Here is a 22,017-nt window from a genome sequence, read left to right on the forward strand (position 1 = left end):
TCTCAACATTGCATCAGTTCCAAATATCCCAGGGGATATATCTAATGGGGAAAACTCTTCTGAGGAACACAGGACTTTCACAGCAAGACAGGTCTGCTCTAAAGCTTTAGGAAGAGGCAATTTCTGTGAGTGCATTAGGAGGCAATGCACCCAGCCAGCTCTACATCTGAACCCTTCTAGAGCCAGTCTGGTGAGCATGCAGTGATCTGTACACCTTCAACACCAGCTTAACTCCTCTTTCAGAGCAGCAGCGTGGGAAGAAGCTTTTCTGGGGAAAGCACAACAAAACATGCTTTTTAAAAAAATTCATTTGTATAAAATTTTGTTGTACAAAATGAGGGGGAAAAATAAACAACCCTTTCCTGCCACACACTTCCTCAGGAAACTGGGAATTTTGACTTACCTATGTTTTGACAGAAAAATGCTATTTCAGTCTGAAAGGTGTTTCATTAAAAAAATACCTGCTGCTGAAATTGATCCTGCTGCATTTGTTTGCAGGCAAGTGCACCTGCAGCCACCTCCTGCCCTGCTTCCAAGGCTCCCCCACTGCACCCCATGTCCTGCTTCTACCACTTACCATTGTCACGATACCACACATTTACAGTTCATGCAGCCGGGGCCGCTCTCATCCGGGGGATTCAGCTTGCGCAGCTTATGCTGCCGGATCTCCCGCACCAAGGTGTAGAAGGCATCCTCAACGCCCTGGGGAAAAAGCACAGCTTGAAGCAGCTGCCCGCTCTGAGGAGGGACAGTGCAGAGAGGAGAGGGCTCTGCTCCCCAGCAAGGTGTCCCTAGCACTGTCCAGCAGTGCAGATTCCAGAGTTAAAAGTACAGAACCAAGATGGGAAGACTAACAAGGACCTGAGTGTGGCCCTCAGAGAGCAAGATTGAATGAACAACCACAAGGACAAGGAGCTCTGCAGTCCCTGAGATTCATCAGCTCTCAGCAGTCTGAATGAGGTCTACCACCCAAGAGAAAAGCCACCACTAGACCACTGAAGGTGTCAGTTGTTCCATTTTCACCTCTGTGCTCTGTGAGCCCCGCACAGTCCTTCTAGCACCAGTATATTTTGCCTGTAGGTCTGCCAAAATAGACCATGGGTGAGGTTAGCCAAGTGACCTGAGCTTAGCTGACCTGAAGTGACTATGGAGGTTATTCCAGAGCCTTGGACAATGCCCTGGGAAGGCATCTTCACTGCTGCCACAGCATGATGATGCTTTTCTTGTGATGGGAGGCTCAAGCCCAGACTGGGGAGGGAACATCATGAGGGAGCATTTAGCCTCAAGGAAGCAACTAAACCCAGCCCTAACACCCATCTGTCTGCAAGGTGGTGCCTGCCCATTGCTGCCCCTCCAGGGCAGCAATGGAGGAAAGAAGAAAAAAAGAGCGTTTTGTTTAAAAGTCTCCTCCTACCTGTCTGGTTTTGGCAGATGTTTCTATGTAGGGGATCCCATAGCTCCGGGCCAGGTCCTGTGCTTGCCGGGTCTCCACTGTCCGGGCAGGGAGGTCACATTTATTCCCCACCAGCACCATGGGAACATCATCTGAGTCTTTCACCCTCTTGATCTGCTCCCTGCAAGAGGAGGAGGTGTGAAAAAGTGAAGGGGCAGCTCCAGAACACTCCCCACCAGTTTTGACAGCTACCCTTTGCTTGTGTTGAGCTTTCAGGAAAATGTAAATGACTACAGCACACAAGTGAGTAAACAGCAACACAGTCTGGAAATGAGAACTAAACATACTTCTGCTCTTTAAATACAGCTATTTACAAAACAACGTGAATTTCGACAATCTATATTAAGACATGAGCTTAAGATAGTTTAAGTCAAATAAAAATGAATTCTCAAGCAGTTAGCTGTGCTATTTCCAACATTTTAGATCAAGTAATCCCCCCCAAATGGGGGGAAAAAACCATTCACCTGCAACCAGAATTTGCTGAGCTGATAAAGCAGCTTTTGGCAGCTGTAACCTTTCCTGCAGATGCACAGGCAGTATTTGCTCCCTTTCAGTTTAGTTCAGGTCACTCAAAGTTGAGAAACCAACTGGGAACTAAAAAAGCTGTAACGCTCACTTCTTCATTCCAACATTGGATCTAAAACTAGGTGGGCGAGGATGAGATCTACCACTTCTAAAAATCTTGAAGGCCATTATGACCACAAACAATCCATTCAATTCCCTTCTGATAGATAATAACTTCCTTTGCTTAATAAATCATTTAGCTTCAGATGCAAAACAGCTTTTTTTTTGCTCATGAATCCAGAACGTTTAACATGGTTTTAATTTAACTACTAAAAGATTTAAAATGCCAATTTCTACATTTTAATTGAATGCAAATCTCCATCCAAAGGCAGCTGGACATGTGTCACACAAAAGAATCAATCATCTTTTTCTAATGTAGTAGAACATAGAAATGAAGTCTGACTATATGGCACAATATGCCATAAAGCCATTTAAATGTTCTATGTAACATCCTGATCAGCAAATGCAAGTACTAAATTTAGTGCACAGGCTACACTTAGCTGAAAGGAGATACCTCCAAATGATTACTAACCAGGGAGAGCCAGCATTTCTCTGGGGAATATTCTTTTAAAAGTGCAAACACAAAGAGCACAGGCTAAAGGAGATGAAAGCCAGTGATTTACATCACGATCATGATGGCTTGAAATCGAGCCATCCTACGAGCAACTTCACAAGCATCAGCCCCAGCACAAGACGAATGCTGCTCAATCCCTCAGGAGCTTTAGGAAAATCCCATCCTTTTTCCTTTGGTTCAGCTAAAAGAAGCCGAATTAGTGTACCTGTGCAGCTATTACACTGAACAGCCTTTTGGATAAGAATGAAACATCTCAGCAGCTCTAAGCAGCACCACTGACTATGGAGCAAGGAAGGGATGTGCCTGTCCTCAGAACAACAGGATTACTGGGACCCTGGTTTATGATGAGGGACTGGGATACACAGTCCCTTGTGGGCAGTGGACAGAGCAGGGACAGGCAGAGCCATCTCCTGCATCCTCTGCCAAGTGCCTGCCATCACAGCCAAGCCTCAGAAAAAGGCACAAGCAGAGCAATCCCTCCCTAACATAGCATTGGGGTGAACAGGGAAGATTCCTGCTGTGTTTGTATCATCTCCTTGACTCTCCAGCTTTGCAGGGGCAATGTCAACAGAGAGGAGAAATGGGATGGGTGCCGGGACAGGGTCCCTGCTTTGTCACCGCTTCCCCATACATCATCTTGGGCAAATCACCTCACTGGAGCCCTGACTCCCCTTCTGCTCCATCTTGGCCCTGGCTGAAACGAAGCTCCAGTGGGACAGGACTGTCTCTCCCCACGTGTGTGCAGCTGGCAGACCACAGCCTGGTCATGACATTGGACAGCAGGGCAAGCAGCTCTCCCTGTCTCTCCCAGCCTCCTCTTCCAGCTCTGGGGCCAGCAGAAGTCGCTGAGATCGATTGCGCTAACAAAGCAATTCCACTAATTAGGGAGGGAAGGGAGGGGGTCATACAGGATCAGCTCTCCTTTAGTCACCATAAACACTTAAACATTACATTACCAGGTCCCCAAAGGCCACAAGCAATCCCTTTGGAAGGGTTTTATTGGAGTCACTGACATTAGCAGTCTGCTCTGTCTCTTCCCTGAGGAATGGCCACTTGAGCTAATTGTCTTTGCTGGCAGTCTGTGCTTCCACCATGGGGCCTGATCTAAAAGGGTGGGCAGGAGAGTGCAGCAGCAAGGCGTCCCCCTTTGCACAGAGCAAGAGGGAAAAGGCCCTTCCCAGGATACTGACCTGTACTGGTGAATATCTTCAAAGGACTTGGTGTTGTTGATGGCAAAGACACACAGGAATCCTTCCCCCGTTCTCATGTACTGGTCTCTCATGGCACTGTACTCCTCCTGCCCTGCAGTGTCCAAGATGTCTAACAAACAGGTTTCTCCATCAATGACTACTTGCTTTCTGTAGGAATCCTGCAGGCCAGGAGAGGGAAAGGGAGGAGGATACATTAAGAGGGCTTGGCTCTGGCTAAACAAAGGGATGCAGCGAGTGCATCCCTGGGAAGATGCCAGGTCATGCTCTGCCTGTGTTCATCTTCCATTACAGAGACAAATCAAATCTGCTTCAAAAATGGGAGGGAAAGAAAAAAAAAAAAAAACCAAAACCAAAAAACAAAGAAAAAAGGGAGCAGCTAAGCAGGTTTCTCCTTGTCTCTCAGAACCACAGAGAAGACAGCTCCTGGCTTGCTCTCCCCATTCCCAGCCCTGCCTCTGGCAGACCAGGTGCGGCTTCATCTCTACCACACTGCATAGCCCTTAACAACTATTTCCTAAGCATTGTTCAGCTCTAATTCCTTCTGCTGGAAGAGGAAGGATACTCAGGAAAGGAGCTCTGGCCAGCCAGGGCTTCCAGTCACTATCTGTGATCTGCAGGGCTGGAAGGTGTTTAAGATAACCTGGAAATCCAGTGCCTCCAGTGCATCTCAAATCAGGCACCAGAGGCAATATTGCCACCAGTAAGGTTTCAAACTGGGTTTGATGGTAAACCCCTTCTTTAAACATGAGAAAAAAATAAAATAAAATCACACTGTGAACAGGGTGTTTCCCACAACCAGTCTGTGCCCAGAGGGCTCCAGGAGAGCTAAGAACTATCCAGGCAGGTCCTTTGAAGCTGGGGATTTTCCCTGCAGCAAAGGCAATCACAACTTATCATAGATGTGAGAAGGTCTGGATATCACCCAGAGCATCGCTCAAAAAGTTTCATTTTCACGGGAGGCTCCTCAAAGCACTGCTCCTTCCCACTATGCTTCTCCCTGTGCTCAGTCTCATCAGTAGGGATGCTGTGGGGCAGCCCCTGCACGGAGGGCATCCCTCATCCCTCACCAACAGCCATCCCCTGTGGACAGTGCAGCATCCTCAACTCTCAGTAAGAGAAGGAAGCCAGAATGAAAGGTATGAAAAAGGTGCAAGTCAGCAGTATGACCACACAGTGCTTTGCAGCCACTCGCAGAGGCTACAGCTGCAGTTTAAAATTAATTCAAATGTCGGCTGCTCTTCCAACGACCACAACAATGTTATCAGATGAGCTCTGCAGGTCTGCAGACAAACAGCCGACACAGCAAAGGTCACCAACAGGACCGGCAGCAGCACAGAAAGGGAATGGGGCCAACACAGCCCTATCCTTTGGTTCGTTACAACAACATCATTTGCTGGGGCTAATTAAAGTCTTTCCTCACCTTGCAGAGAGGGCTATGAAATCAGAGATGAGATCTGCTCTGCCACGACCTTCTCAGCTGTGCCTTCCCAAAAAGTGGACTGCTGACCCATCGAGAATAAGCGTGGAGTGAAAGGTTGGCTTCCGGCCAACTGCTCTGAAGGCAACTGGCAGGCTACCCTGCAGGAATGTGCTCCTATTTCTAATCAATAATGTATCTGGAGCCTCCTTCATGCAAGGGGACCTGAGTGCTTCCTCTGCCCCACAAAGCATCCTCCCACCTCTTCACCTTGGCTTGGGACAGAGGACCAGCCTCTCGGCACACATGTTCACAGTTAACAAGTCTCCAGTTCCAGGAGGTCTCACCAGCATCCACCGTGTTGATGGACAAGAGATCCCACACCTCAGCTCAGGTCATCACAGACTGCCCGTAAGGCCAGCCAGCTGGCTTACAAGGCAGAGACATAAAACAATCTTGCAGAGGATGCTTTGCAAAGGAATGGGACAAGCTCTCCCCATCAATGCTTTGTGTATAGCTTCATCTGACCTCCCCCTCTGCAGGAAGTTCAGGATGGCAGCTCAGCCGTCCCTGCCACACTACCAGGTTGACACGACTGCCACTGCAGGGCTAGCTGCCACCAGCCCACACCAGCACCCTGCAGCCTCAGGGCTCCTCTGCAGCCCCCATGTCCCACCCCACCTTTGTCAGAAGGGAAAGCAGCCAGACCCAGCTGTGAAGTGCCAGGCAGCAGAAACAACACCTGTTTGGGGTTCAAACTGAAGATCCCAGGCGGATGCTGGGAGCATCCCAGCTGTGCTGGCAGACCAGGCCAAGAAGCCCATTTGCTAAACACTACAGTCAGGATATAACCAGAGGTTTGGGAAGCCCATTAAGCTGCTAAGAGCTGGAAGATGAACTGAAGAATTTCTCAACACAGTGAAACTCTTTAGTCCATCCCTGCTTACTCACCATAGGACAATGCCAGTAGCATACATTTCCTTGCTCTCCTGTTCCCAAAACAAAGGTTCTAAAGCTCCCTGGCAGCCCAAGAGCTGGCCTGTGAGAATGTGCTGTAATGGAGCAGACAGCGTTGAGTTACACAGCCAAACATTTGCACTGGTGAATCAGGAGGGAAGAAGGGGAGCAGACACCCAGCCAGGGTCTCTGCCCCAGACAGGGGACATACCTCCACCCCTCCTGCTGTGGGGAGCATCTTCTCAGTGCACCCCAATCCACCTGCACCCCCCTTTGCAGCACAGCCTGTGCTCAATCCATGTGGGTGACAGGTAACGCCTTTGCTCCATGCACGTATCCTCTTTCCCCCCCCCCTTTTATCCTGCTTGTTTCAGCACTACTCTGCTGCTTGTTAGCTGGCTGAACAGTCATAGTCAGCTCCTGGGCATGATCCAAAGCAGCTTAGTCACAGGAAGGTGGTTTGTTGGTCACATTTGGATGGCTGGCAGGTAGCTCTCTGTGTCTTAAATCCCCATAAAATGAAGCATAATTAAAAGGAATCACCCTGAAATGAATCAGTACTTGGCCAGGGTAGCAGGGGAAGCAGGGTACAACCAAGGGAGCTGCAAAGGCATCAGGGCTGGTGGACCTGCAGGTGGAAAAGTACCAGGGGTGAGAGAGCTGAAGAGCAGCTTGTGGCAGCTTCTGGAAGAGGAGACAAACAGAATGGGGCTCGAGTGAACAGTGGCGTCTCCCAGGGCACTGCAGAAGTGGGTAGGGTGAGGAGGGTGTGCTGGGAAATGCCATGCAAGGTTTACATTCCCTGCTGCCTGTTTACATGGAGAAAATTCCCTGCAGGGTACGTAGAGGGAGCAGGCAGCTTGGAGACAAAAACCACAGGATGCCAAAACCCAACACATCACTGGGTGAGAGTTGCCTCTGCCCACCTAAGGTCCAAGAGAGGATGCACCCATGCAGATGTCTCCCCAGGGAGGTTTCTCTCCACGAGCAGCTCTTTTGCCAAAAACAACCTGGAGTGGGTTTCTGAGAAAAGTATACAATGCTACTGGGGACAGCCACATGAGGGGAGAGGAGCTGGGGAAGAAGGCAACTGCATCCATAAGCAAGGAGACTCAGGAGCCCTAAATTAAATTCAAGTCTCTGCCATGGACTTTCTAGGTGACCTTGGCCAAATGACGTAATAGCACGTGCTTTTTAAATGCTTTCTCTCCTTCCCGTCTGTAGGATTGTAAGACTATTTCTGCCTTTCTACCAAGCCTTGTCTTGTTTGTTTATGTAAGTTGTAAGCTCTTCAGGGTGGGGACTACACATACAACACCTACCAGAATAGATTTCTCATCCCAGCTGGGGCCTTTAGCCATTATGATAATAATAACTGCAGCAACCACAGCTGCATTTATACGCATCTGGTAGAGAATCCTGTAGGACTGCAGACAGAGAGGTTATTGTCCAAGAGGCACGACAGAGCTGCAATTTGCCTTCCCAGGGTGGACGTTACTCCTTGTGCAGAGCGGTGACTGCTGCCCACATCTCGCCCCACAAAGGTGTAAGTCATGCAGAGGCTAATTAGCACGTCGCTAACTACAGTGAAAGCAGATGGAGAATGGAATTTGTTTTTGAAAAATTAAAGAAAATAGTAATAGCACAATGGATACTGAGGACTGGATCCCCCTCCACCCCCATACAGCCTGTGAGGGCCACAGGGTCCCTGCCTGCTTCTTCAGGTCACTGCTGCCATGCACACCAACTAAGGCACACACATCACCCTTTAACCCCTTGTGAAGAAGCAGAGGCAGCACTCTGGGAGCCACAACAGTTCAGCTGCTCAGCATGTCTTACTCAAACTGCAAGACATACATACTACAACCAAGCTCTGATAAAACCCATTTCATAAGTAAAGCTCAAAACATCCTGCAGAAAAAGTCAATACATGTACTCTGATTTCACAGTAAGAGAAATGGAAGCACAGGCACAAAATGGCTCTTCAGTTCTAAACCTTTAATCCCTCCCTATGCTGTCATCTCATCAGAAAGGAGGACTTTTGTGCTGCCTCTCAGCCCCTGCCCAGCTCTGCTGCCTCCCATGACAGCTCTCTTCAGCAGACACCACTATCCTTCTGCAGGAGATATAAGTCAGTCACCGTGACCTCTGAACACACACACAGTGACTCAGAATAGCTCTGCAAAGCAGAGGAACATCCCTGCTCAAGTTCAGACTTGAGACCAAACTGAGCATGCTCTGGGTTGGAGACAAAGTGGAGAAAAGCAAGAGGAAAACACACAGACAGAGAGACAGACCCCACGCCCAGAGCCACCTACCTCTATCGTGGGGTCATACTCATCAACAAAATGGTTCTGAATGAGCTGTATCGTCAAAGCACTCTTCCCAACACCACCTGCTCCCACCACCACCAGCTTGTATTCGGTCATCTTCCAGCTGACCCCAGCTCAGGACTTCCAGGAGCACCACCACCTGCAAGGACAAACATGGTCACTATGCTAAGAGAGGTTACTTTAAAATGGGCAAAATAATCCATCAAACCAAATACAAAAACTCTGTTTATCACATGGTCTGTTGCAATCCTTCAGCCTGACCATCTGGATGCAAACTTCACAGGTTCCTTGAGCAAACTTCAAGAGGTAGGAGAGCATTACTGATGAGAAAACAGAGGTACAGGCTGTGTACATCAACCCATAAAGTAACCAGTTTAAGAGGTCTGGTTTTGCAGAACTGCTGAGCACTGTCCCCAGTTAACCTTATCTCAAGCTGACAATCCAAAATCTTTAGATAGATTTGAAACCCTTGGCCAACGAGGCTGGGATGTCAATTCCCATGAGAGCAAGCAAAAGGTCCAGCCCTGCCCAAATATGCTGTTACCTCCATGTCTTCACCCTCAAGGCTGCATTAAACCTCAATCCACATGGCAGGGTTGAGACAGTGCACATCCACACCCTCTGCCCGTCCTCCAGCTAACGGCGCTGCCATCATGAGAGGGGGGACTGCAGAAGGGGCATCCCTGCTCCCTGAGCTGAATTTGGCACACCCAACAGGGGGGAAAGAGATGCTGTCACAAAAGGTGCTGACAGAATGATGATTAGGGTCAGGATGAGCAAACCACACTTCCGCAGTACTGCGTACCTCCCATGGCCCTTCAGCAGAAGATTCACATCCCCCCAGCTCCTCCCTTAAATTTCTGCTCCAAGTCTGCTGAGAAAGAGGAACTAACTCAGGAAGATTACAAAACCCCAAAGGTTTAAATAGAAATCCACCCTCATTGGACTGCAGGCCCTGCCCACTGAAAGTCACTCCAGGGTCAGCTACTCGTTCTCAGCCACCATCTGCAAGCTCTTTTGGGGAGCCACCCAAAACGCAGCAGGTAGCAGGATGGCAAGCTCACAGTTCCCCTTGTCAGACGCCCTTCTGTGTTCACAGGGATTAGAACCCCCTCCTCCACCCCCCCACCCCAGACAGTTAAATCACTCCACCCTCCTCCCCAGGCTTGGCAGCCCTGCTCCCAAACTCTGGAAGCTGGTACGAACTGTGCTGGCAAAGGCTGCTCTAGACCCAGACTGCAGCTGATGCATTTGCTAACACAGCAAAGATTTAATGGCAAGGAGGCCAGAATTTTCTGCCTTCAATCCCCACCTGACTGCAACCCTAAACCACCCAGACAGTTCCATCTCCCACTCGAGCAGGCAGCAATCAGACACAACCACCTCTTGCTGAAGCCATTTCTAAGCTGCTGCCTTGGTAGCAGAAAGGCAAACAAAGCTCATGCTCTTCTCAGCATCCAGAATCCTAAAGAAGGGCAAAGGAAGGGGTGCAAAAGAGCAACCAGGTAACAAATATGACGCCAAGCAGGACCTCTGGTTTGGTGCGCTGTCCTTCACTGCTGAAGAAGCAGTTAAGGTGGTGACGGAAAAGTGGTGATGGTGGGGGGACATGAAGTGCACATAATGTCATAGCCTAGGTGCCTACCCAGAAGTGCCTACCCAGTGCTTCCCCTGAAAGTCCAATGTGCCTCTGTTCTGACAGCCCAGGAAGAGATGCAGATTGAAAGCAAGGCTACAGGAGAGAATCTAAGTGATCTCACTAATTGACTCTGCACACACGTTGCTCTGCTCCATTAATGCACGCCCTCACGTACATGATGTTCTCACATGCACTGCTTCTCAGGGACAAGGGAGATCCCCACTCCAGGCTTCTGATCTCTCTGGGAAGAGACAGGATGAAAAGGGGACTGAGGAGCAAATGCTGACTGACCATCTCCACCAGCACAGCTGTCCAGGAGGGAATCACTCCTGCAGCAAACAGCTTCACAGCTCAACACAGAGGGGTCCTGAGGGTCTGAAGAAACACTGCAACCAGCTCACACCTTTCATTACAGAGCAGGGAGACCTGCAACCCCCAGCAAAACACATGGAGGGTGTAAATAAAGGCCCGCGAGTGGCTCCGATGGTCCTTGCTCTGCATCTGATGCTGACAATAAAGCAATTGCTACAAAGATGCTCGAGGAGAAGGGCAGAATTGCCCAGGCCTGTAGGACTTGCTAAGGCAGCAAAAAAATCTTTGACTCAATATGAGGAGGAGAAGACATGAGTTCTCAAGGAGGGGGTTCTCCCTCAAGACCACCCCAGTGGAAGGCACTGCCTATTCCTTTGGAAGACCCCCATTCCACACAGCCATAGCAGCTTTATGGTCCACAGTGCAGCAGGAGGTGGTGGACAAGGTAGTCACCCATGTCAGCTTGAGTGTCTTCCCCTGCTCCAGACCCCAGCTCAGCTCCACTCCACAGCAGAGGGGCAGCCACACACTAGCAAGCCCTGCACACCACCTTAGCGCAGAGCTTTGAGATCTGGCTCCTCCACAGAAACACAGACCCACATCTTCCCGCTCCCCACCCACCCAAGAGGCAGGGAAAATGAGGGGGGCAAAGGAGCTATTGCTACTCACTGCTCGTAGCCAGCACATGGACAATTTACATACAAGAATTCTGCAGTGTTGGTGTTTGCTCACTGACACCATCCCTCGAAGGTGCTGTCACCTCAGCTAACTCTCCACTGCTCTGCCATCCTCACCCCTGCAGTGGCAGGAGAGATTCTGCAGCTTGCAAAGGAGGGCAGGTGCAGCCTACCTGACTGCTCCATACCATTGCTGCAAAACATGTCCTAATGCAGAGCGAGAGCGTGGGGAATGATGGACAGCTCTGGGCATGAGAGCTGCCCGAATTAATGTGTGCTAAAATCAATGCTCAGGCGAGCTCGCTTCCTTTCCCCAATGCAAGCTCCTCACGGGCAGTGTGCAGACCCAACTGCACACCAGAGCAAAGGCAAATCCCACAGAAGAAGCAGCCTGGCCAACAGCTGCAGGCAAAGCAGGGATTTCCATATGGCCAAACTTTGCCACAGAGTTGGGCAGCTGGTCCTATCCTTAAGGTGACCTTACCAGCACCATAACTCCCCCATCACACTTTTTGCTCCTGAACATGGGAAGAGCAAGGCTGCTCTTCGATGCACCCATGGTTTCAACACAGGGGTGGCTGTTCCTCAACGCCACAGGAACATCACCATCATCACCACCACAGGGTCTGGTTCAAGCAACAGCCATCCCAAAGGTAATGTTTCTGGCTTCCTATAAAACAGATGCAGGGAAGAGAGAGTGGGGTTCCTGTCAGAGAGACAGTAACAGACACCCCACAGTTTTCATGCTGGTGACACACCGGATGGAGGTTTACAGACAGTTGGTGGTTGTGAAAGCTTCTCCTGATGCGAGGATTTCCAGTTTCTATTGCTCAGCAGCCAGCACAGAGCCCACACACAGCTGACCACAAAATAACAGGGAAACACAAAAGCACAGCCTCCCAGTCCCACACAGAGCAGGAACAGTGCTTCTTCCATCTTCTGCAAGCTCTTCAAGATCTGGAAGTCTGATCCAGGTCACCATCTAGTGTTTCCCTATCTGAATTTATCACCTCTGCAGCACTCCACTACTACAACCCCCAAAAGCCACACAAGGCTGTCAAGCAACAGGTGAGAGAGACAGCAAGGAGGAGAGCAGTTTCAGGAGCACCGTCAGGAAACAGGAGGGCTGGGATCCATGTGCCAAGCCAACAGCCCCAGCGTGGAGCCAGAGCTGCCGCTGCTGTATTTCCTGACCTCGTGGATTTTCTCCTGTAGCGAGAGGGCTCCTGGCTCCCATTCAAAGCTGTCTAGGAAAGCCTCACTGAGTGCTTCCGCCTGGCAGCAGCAGCTGCTCCCAGCCCAGGAGCCAGAGCCACACAGCTCCAGCAAACAGGAGCCATCTGCCAGCCTTGTGCAGGAAGTGGGGAGAGCAAGCACCCAGCCCCGGTGGACATCAACATCCTACCTTTGTCTCTCAGGGAGGGGATGGAGGTGTGCGTGAGGACAGAAGGCACCACCTCCCCTGCCTGTACATGCTGGGTGGCAGCATGGAGACCTTGCCTGCAGAAACAAGGACCAAGATGCTTGGCAGAAGCTTTCACAGGGCTAAGACCTAAAGTATGTCTTGAGAATCAAGGCTACAGGTGGTGTTACCCAGAGATCCAGCTGTGTCCTGCAAAAAACAACTTGATCTTCTTCATGGCCCCTATTCTCTGGCACAGAGAGGTGGCTTGGGGGACCTGACTGTGAAGCCTCCAAAAACTCACCAGAGGTGAGAAACTCAAGGGGCTTGGCCCCATCAGTACTTCCCACATCACCACCTCAGTTTCAACATGAGCTCAGGCATCAAGCGGAAGTGGGTTTCCAACACATTCACCACAAGGGAGCCTCTGACACCCTTCCAACAGACTAACTGAAGGAGCTCTCTCTGTGTCCTCTGTTTACTCCCATCACTTAGTTTCTCTCCCAGGACAGACACCAAGCCAACTAAACAAGTCAAGAGACGGAGTTTTGCACAACACCACTGTACTGAGGCCAGCCATGACAGAAGTTTTACAACTGTTCATTACTGCGCATTCACCATTTACCTTCCCAGTAGGAGTATCTGCATTTAAACGCATCAGAAGTAAGTTTCAACTCTGCAAACCTCTTTGGACTCATCTCAGACCAGGCACCCTTTCTTCCAAAGCCCTGTCCAGAGGAGCCATATGACCACAAATGCTGCTGTGTTTGATCCTATTTCCCTTCAGCAGAGATGCCCTGCAGGCAGAAATGGTCTGCAGTCCTCTAGGAGAACAACACTCATCCCAGTCTTTTACCAGCAGTCATCCACACCCACACATCAGGAATCCTACTCAGTGATTTTTCAGCATTGACAAAGCAAACCTTGTTGGCTCATCCCAGCGACTGTCCAGGCTTCTCCATCAACATGGCAAAACACAGCCTGTGGAGGGACTGAAGGAACCTCTCCGGTGGTGTGAAATGCCACCTTTTGTCTTCACTCAAGGACCAAAATGCTGATGTACCCTGTAGCCTGTCCAGCCTCGAAAAGATTAGGGAACTGAGGCTGGCAAGCTGATGCTCTGTTATGAAGCCTATACAATGCTTCATTTTAATTTACTTGCTGCTTTTTAAATCAACAAGTGAGCTACAAATCTAACCAATTGTGCTTGTTGTTGGCTTGCTGGCTGTATAACTGCAAACTCCTCAGACATTGCACCTCACAAATGAGAACAGAGAAAGGGATGCCAAAGAGACAATAAAAGTTACAAATACTAGCCGTGCTTTGGAAAGATGACTTGGAGATAATAAATGTCTTCTATTAGGGGGAAAAAAAGGAAAAAAGCCAAAAAGAAGCAGAATGGCTTCTTCCATCCTCTGCTAGCTCTTCAAGGTCTGAAGGAAAAGGCAGCCTGTCCCAAGGGACTGAGCACAAAAATATTGCTGCAGAGGAAAACAAGAAAAGAGGTAAGGAATGACATAATGTAGAAGGCTCAAAATACAGATGTGCATTCAAAGAGAAACCTGTGAGGAACAGCAACAGACAGCTGCAGCCAGGTCCAAGGCATAGGCAGATCTGGAAGAGAGGGATTGCCTCTCCACAGCAGCCAGAAACATGTCCCAGCAGCAATGTGCAAGCCTCAGCTTTGCACAAGGTCTTGAACAGGCACGGACTGGTCACTGCACCAGGCCCAGCCCTCACATTTTCCAGTCGAAGCACCTCTGGCAACACAACCCCTCTGCCAGAGACTACCCAACCACAAAGGGCTTGGGAAAATATGGAAGAGCAAAGGAAAACAAGACAGTATCATTCCAAAGCTGCTACCCCTTCTCTGCTCCCTGGGTCCTGCTTCAGCTGTCAGATAGTCAAACACGAAGCTGTGCAGTCACCTGCTGTTAGCAGTAAGAGAGTGCGACTACACTGTTCTTGCTTTCCCTCTCAAATAATAAATATTCTTAATAAAGTTCTTTGTTGGCAGCTTATTCCAAGAAAAACAACTGGTAGGTAGATATAACTACCCAAAACAGCAAACAACCTAAATAAGTCAGTAACACAATAAACCCAGAGAACAAACCAGCTACCCAAGAGCTTCCCTCTGGATGAAGGAACTGCCGCCCACCCCACTCTCCACACCCAATACAGGCCACCAAAATTACTATTTTCCAAAGAAAGATGAGCAGGCCTATCATCTCAGAAACTTACACGTCAGGACTGCTCATGCCCATGTCTCCAGCATGGTGAATGTGGCACAAGGAGCAGCATGCAGTCAGGAAACTCTGGAAGGTGCTGGGATATGCTTGAGAATCATGGTGGGACCTTCACCTCCCACCACCACTACTCTATTCGTCTCCCTGAGAGCAAGTCACTCATCCCATCACAGTCTCTGCAGAAGAACCAATCTTCCAAGCTAACTTCCACAGAAGGAAAGCACACTGCTCTGCAGGTTGATTGCTGCCAGCCCATGGAAAGGGTGAAAGAAACAGGCAAGCAAATGATACATCCCACACCACTGCTGAACATAGACCCTTAAAAAAAAAAAACATGCAGATGGGGGAGACCACCTGTGCTAGCACCCAAGTCACAGTTCTCTGCATCTGACAGGGCCAGTGATGTGAAAAAACCAAAGACAGTTTTTAAATTACGCTTGTGATTTATGATACAACATTTCAGCACTCTTTGAGACTCTACATGAGCAAGAATAACCTGTGTAAGGAAAGAGGAGACTGGTTGTGTCTGAATGGATAGCAAAGGCATGAAGAGGCCACAATGCAGGCCAGGACAATGTGGGACACTTAAATAAAACCTGAACTCTTATCCTGCAGTCAGGACTTAGGATCTAGTGTTGAATGTACCAGCATGTGTGGGAAAGCAGTGTGAGGGAGGAGAAGCTCTCACTGTTGAGATGCAGAAGCCTGCAAACTGCCAGGACTCCTCCACTTTCATCTCTTCTCCAGCCTCCTAGGGCTGAGCAGGTGGTTCAGAGGCAGACATTTCCCTGCCTGGGCTGGCAGCCCTCCAGCTCACCCTGGAAAAGAGACTTCTCTCAGGCCTCCCCGCCTCTTTCAGAAAAACAAATGGTACTCTACAATAGAGCTCAAGAGAAGAGGCAACTTTTCACTTTCCTTTGCATTAAAATCCCACCCATAAGCATTAATGGGAGGGGTGAAAGGCAGTGTGATGTATCTTGAATATATAAAAAGATGGACAGGTACCCAGGAAACTTTAAAACAAGACCCACATTATAGATGATAGTAAATGTTAACTGTTAAATCACATGGTACACAACCATGAACCCAGGCTCTGAACAATCTCTTGGCTTGCCAGTCTCAGTTCCAAACTGTATTGATTTTCCCACAAGATATAAGGTGCAACGAAGTAGAAACTTGGAGCAGATGAGTATGCAGCACCAGTGTAAGTGGATCTCTGTAATTACAGCTATTAGAGAATATTAGGCTTTGGGGAAAACACTGCCCAGTAATGGTGTGGAATTACAAGAGATGCTGTCTCCAGGCTGGTTTCCTAAGGTACCTGGTATCTTCTGCCTGGTCCTCTTGGTGATGAAAGGAGCAGCTGCAGGCAAGCTGCCGGGGAAAGGTCCAGCCTCTCCCGTGCCCAGCGGTCCTGTCATCATGCTAGGGCAGGTTGCAGCCATCTGGCTCTGCTGCAACAGCACAAGAAGGGACAAATTCAGATCTCACCACTAAGCTGCAAGCGATGGCGTGCTAGAGCTGGAGGTGGTGGTGGTGGCCATGCACGAACAGAAACACCATCCTACTCACTACAGAGACAGGCAAGGGGATGCAAACAAGCCAAGGGACTGGCCCAAAGCCATCAATGGATGGTAAAGCTGGGAACTAAATTCAGGCAATGTGATTTCCCATCTGGGTTTTTCACCTGAGAGAAAAAGCTCCCAGCAGAAGTTCTGGATGGGAAAGCTGTTGGTCTCCTGCTGAGTCTTTGTGTTGGGCTGTCAGAGCTGGCAGCTCATCTCCAGCCCAGCTTCCCAAGGCAGAGACAATTGGGGAGGCAGGGTACATCAAGTGGGAAAGGCCAGAGTGCTGTAAGAGAGGCCCTGCTATCCAATTATCCCGATGAAATCACAACTGGGTCATGGGCACAGGCAGCCAGCAGAGAGGCAGACGCTCTGATCCACAGATAGGCACCCAGAGATGCAGGTAGGGCTGGGAGCAGAAGGGCAGGCTGAGCACGGCTGCTGTTTTCCTCACTTGAAGCCCAGCTACAAGAAAAGGGGGAAATCACTGGGATAAGGTGGCCTTCTACATCACTTAAGAAAAGGGCCAATCCCAACCTCAGCACCACTGATGCACAGCAAAAAAAGTACCCCAGAGTCAAGAATTGCACTCTTCCTACAAGCTTTCTGTCCTCCTCCCCTTCCCTATCCTTCCTTATTCCTTCCAAACAACTGTTGACAAAGAAAAAATTAGGAAACTAGTTTCAGGAAATGCATACAAGCCCTTTTCACTGAGAAGAATTTACAATGGAAATAGGTATGGTTGTTCAGCTTCCTGCTTGCTTTAAATCCTAACACATGTACTTTACCAGCAAATACATGGATAAGAAAACAGGGTAGTTGCATCTGGGAAGTTTCAAGAATTGTTTTGATAATGCTTTTAGATGTTTGTTTTGGTTTTTTGTTTTTTTTTTTTTTTTTTTTTTTTTTTTTTAGCATTTAATAGTTAAGAGACTTTTTAAGAAGTCCGGTTTTGGAGCAAAATAGGATTTATAAGACTATTGGTGAACTCCAGTCTCCAGGAATGGAATAGTTCACACATCACATGTCCTATTGCACTACAGCTCCTGCAGCAGAAAGTTCCAGACAGCCAGTGGCATTGGGTTTGGGTGATAAAAGGTGGAAGCCGTTGGCCAGCAGCAGAAAAGCAGACAAATGAGTATCCTGGGATATCTGCCCCTGCCCATGTGGCACTCACCCTCTGGATGGCTAATGAGCTTCCACAGAGAAATAGGGTCCTCTCGTCTGGGAATGGTTCAAGTCCCCCTAGAAGAAGCAATACAGAGTAGGAATGAGAGGGATCCCTCTCTGCAGGGACAGGCAGTCCTGGCTGTGTTGGACTCTGGCAGATCTCGGGACACACTTTGGTTAGTACCCAAGTTGGCTTCCCCAGCTCCCCTGGACAGCACTTAGGATCTTGTACTGAAAGAAGAAAAGCAGAGTCAACACCCATCCATCCTCTCTCACATGTGGTATTTCACAGGCCACTAGTCATATCTTACAAAATTTTATCTTTTCCAGGGAAAGGTGGTACAGCATTTTTCTTCCTCCTCGTTTTTCCAAGACAGAGGGTAAAGCAGCATAGGTGCAACACCATCTTCTCCACAGGTGAGTTGTGGGTGAGGAACAGTCCATTTTGGGATGAGGGACAAAAAGTGAGTTTCCTTCTCACCCTTCCATTCCCAATGGGACACTAATAAAAGCTCATTCAAAAACAGAGCTCAAAGGAACAGCCAAGACCAGATACTTCCAGAGTGTCTTTTTATTAGTAAGCCTTTTAATTTACATGCTCAAATATAACAATCATCCTCCCGTGTTCATTTAGTCCTTGCAGGGCCTTTGCAAGCACACACCCTGATTTATTAGCAGAGCAGGGATGAAGGGGAAGGAGGCACCACAGCAAAAAGCAAACCTGCAGGGCTTGCTTTAGCACATCTGGGAGAAGCAGCTGAGGAAAATACATTAGAAAAGCAAGAGAGAGAGGGTATCTTAGGGAGCCAAAGACAAGGTGGTAGCAGAAAGAGGAGATAAAACAAAGCAAGGAGGCACCAGCTGCTGGGACCCTGTCCCTGCTCTCCTTCTCACCAGGATACTTTATTAGCAGGGTGACACAATGTTGTAGCAAACATGAATATGCATCAGTTATTATGCAGGAGATATTCAGGGGCACATTGCTGATTTATGGAGCCGGCAGCTGCAGCACCAGCCAGCTGCAACCTAGACGGATGGGGACAGTGAGCACGGCTGGCAGAGAGGTCCACAAAGGACCTCCAAACCCAGCCCTTCAAGAGCCATGGCGAATGAATTCATCACGACCAAGTCTGTAGCCATGCAGAGCCAACCAATGCATTCTGTGCACAATGCTGGGAAACCATCACACAACCCAACAGAAACAGAGACATCCAAAGGTTACGGTGCAAGTTTTAAGTTTGGATCAGCAGAACTTTAAGTAGGGTCCTGAATTACCCAAACCTCACTTTGCTGCTCACAGTAAATCTCGTCAGACTTGTTAATGTGATGCTCATATCCCCTCTCTCTCTGCAGCAGTCTGGATTTTAAAAAAATCCAAGCAATGTTGCTGTGGGTGAGTTAAGTGCATCACTGTCACACCACAGACCTGCTACAAGGAAGACTGAAAATGTGAGGATTGCAGCTCTCCATACTGAAAAGGAAGTAGTTTCCCTTTTGGCTCTGGAGCAACAAAGGGACACTGCCCAAGGACTCATCCTGCCTGTCTTGCAAGCATCACAGAACAGACACAGGAGACATGCTCCTTCAGCTCTAAATGGCTTCCACATGGGTTCATATATCCCACTCCTCAACAACATATGACTGGCAGAGCAGATCAAGGAACAAGAAACTCCACCCTGCAATGAAGAACCCACAACAATTAAGTGACTTCCTGATGGTCACACAGGAAACGTATGGTGAAGCTGGGGATTTCTGTTCCCCCACATTCGAGCTTTTGTCGTAAGACGTGTTCATCAATGGCTGCGTTTGAGTGTGCAGGGGACAGGAGCACAACGCCTTCTCCACCACCTCTGTCACAGCCTCCAGCATCTGCTGGCAGACCTGCACAATCAGCAAAAGCCGGGGGGGGGGTTTCCTTCCAGAGCTTCCTTGGGAGTCCACAGCAACGATGACAAGCAGGATTTGGGTGGGCTCGTAGCCAGCATCTGCAGGCCAAGTAAGGCTGGAAAGAAACCACAGAAATGCAAGACACCAAGCCTGTGTCAGATGTGGCTCCTCAACACTGGAGCGCAACTAGCTGATTCACAAATAAGCAAAGCCCCTGAGAGCAGAAGGGTGGTTGAGGTCCCTCTGATAATGCCTAAAGGTTAGGTGTACCTACATCTTCATAGAAACCCTCAACTCCAGTCCCTCAGACAACCCTGGTAGAGGCAACGAGTAGATCCAGATCTGGCTTTGGCAGTGCACTTGACATGGCCATAAAGCTCCAAAGACCCTGCCCTACCTCTTTGACTCAACACAGGTGTTCCTCTACACAGATCAACAACTGATGGAGAAAAGAGCAACACTGGGGTCTTGCACCACGCACAAGATAGTGGGCACACTCACTCCAGTCACATGAACCAGATTTGCTTGTTTGAAAGAGGTACAGATAGGAAGCACACCATGCCCTGAGCTTCAGGGATGACATCTTGCGGTGGAAAAGAGTGTCAGAAAGTCCATGAAGCGAATGGACAAAGAGATGCAAGGGAGCCTGGACACAATCCCCTAACTGCAAACAGAAAGAAGAAAACCTTAAAGTCTTTAGACCAAGGACATCTTCAGTAGGAGATGCCAGCCAGAGACCAGCACCTGCATGCAATTGGTGGTCGTGAAAATGCCCTGGTAAGCACCTGGTGACCAGACACAGCTGACACAACACTCTGTCCTTAGCACCTGATTTATCCTGAGAGCACAAAAAGAGACCACGCAAAGTACAACCCAAAATAGCTGCAACATGAGCTGGAAGAGTCACATCTTGGGAAAAGTAAAACGGGGCATCATGATTCTGCAGGTGCCCTTCCAGCTGAAGCATCCTTTTGTCAGGAGTGACAATGCAACCTCCATCACAGATCAACCTCTGCATGGCAAAGTCCCCAAGTAAACCCCATGCAGCAGCAGGCAAAGGTCATCCACATTGGAAAAAAAACCCAAACCAAACCAAAATCAAACAAAAAACCAAACCAAAACAAAAAAAAAAAACCCCAAGCCCCAAAACAACCAACCAACCAACCAGGAAAGAAAAAAGGGATTTCTGAACTTTGAACTGTAATGCACTACAATTACTGCGATGTAACTTCATTAGGGCAGTGCAAGCGATGGCTCAACATCAAATCCCCAACACTGTTGGGGATTCTCACACAGCCCAAAACCTTCTTCTAACTCTTTTCAGTGGAAACCATCTCAGGTCCCAGAACAGGGTCTCATCCTGCCAGATTATCTGAAAACCAAAAAGAGGCCCCTACAGCAGTCTTCTCTTTAAAAAATGTCTAACTCTGGTTGTGCCTGCTGTCCATACAACACTCAAATCTTTATCCTCTGAAGCCACTGAATTCCCTAAACCTTGCAGCAATGAGATGCCAAAACTATAAACATCACTTCTTTTTATATGCATATACATGGCTTCCCATCTTCTTTCCTGGTGCCCAGCCATCTCCCCCACAGCCTGTCAGATTTTCTGGTCCTGCTGCTCAGGGAAGCACACATTGCAGAGACATTTAGAAAAGAAACACAGCAGCCTTCATTGGATTTATTCTTGGACTTTATAAGGCTCATGCAAACAGTTCTGTATTTGACCTGAAAAAAATAATAATCACAAAAGGCAAACTTATAACTTCAAAGATGACTTCTCCTGGCAGCCCTAAGCCATTATCTGCATGTAGTATGGACAAGGTGCAAGTTTTATAGCTTCCCAAAGAAGGGAGAGGACAGCCCAAGCCAAGGAGTAAAAACCAAACAAGTGAGTCCCACAATTGAGATCTCACCTTGAAGGTTTACCCTAAGGAAAGGGCAAAAATAGAGTCCTTGCACTGACGCCACTAAAGCCAAGACAGTCAACACTGGTTGAGGATCTCACTTGTCTATTTTTATTTTCAACCTTAGCCCATTTGGAGCACTTATCCCTCTCTGCATCTTGAGACAGCAGTGAGGCAGACTGACATTACCTTTGAAAGCACAAATACACCTTTGTTCAGCCAGAGGGGCACACAGAGTGCCTATAGAACAGCTAAAAAACTCAGCCACCATAAAGCAGAAGAAGGAAGGAGGTGGCAGAGTTGTTTCCTCCTCCCTGGAGATCTGGCTGCCATGAAGAATTGCATATGGTGCTGGCACAGAGAACTTGCTCTTGGGATCAGCAGCTGAGTGTTTTCCCAGGACCCTCTGCTAAGAGGCTTTCCCATACTGCTGGCTCCTAAGCATACATGGAGCCTCCCTAAGGCGTTTCTGCAACAGGGTGACAAAAATAAGCCTGCAGTCTCCAGGTTCATCCAGCCTCATGTGGGTACAGGCGTCTGTTAGACAATGGCCTGGGGACCACAGCACACGAACTGAAGCAGTGAAGATCAAGCTGACTCATAGTTCTCTGGCTTTGGTTTAACATATAATTAATAAATAAATAAATAAAACGAAACCTGAACCTCCCTTCAGCCCACTGGGAAAAATCCAAGCATCTGCCTT

General features: G+C 48.7%; 1 protein-coding gene across 4 annotated transcripts in view; it reads right to left on the minus strand.

The window, feature by feature from the left end:
- HRAS (HRas proto-oncogene, GTPase) overlaps positions 1-22,017 on the minus strand; it is a 41,984-nt gene that overhangs the window by 1,786 nt on the left and 18,181 nt on the right. For 2 of the 4 annotated variants that reach the window (XM_032111619.1, XM_032111618.1), the window contains exons 2-6: positions 17,528-17,595; positions 8,495-8,648; positions 3,782-3,960; positions 1,415-1,574; positions 578-702 (exon numbers count right to left, since the gene is read on the minus strand). In XM_032111619.1, coding sequence (XP_031967510.1) covers positions 583-702; positions 1,415-1,574; positions 3,782-3,960; positions 8,495-8,605 — 570 coding nt within the window. In that variant the 5' untranslated portion in view covers positions 8,606-8,648; positions 17,528-17,595 and the 3' untranslated portion in view covers positions 578-582. The remainder of the gene's footprint in view (positions 1-577; positions 703-1,414; positions 1,575-3,781; positions 3,961-8,494; positions 8,649-17,527; positions 17,596-22,017) is intronic. The other 2 variants (XM_032111622.1, XM_032111621.1) reach the window with 1 other exon arrangement.

This window comes from Corvus moneduloides, chromosome 6 (assembly GCF_009650955.1).
Source record: "Corvus moneduloides isolate bCorMon1 chromosome 6, bCorMon1.pri, whole genome shotgun sequence".
NCBI classification, from domain to species: Eukaryota; Metazoa; Chordata; class Aves; order Passeriformes; family Corvidae; genus Corvus; species Corvus moneduloides.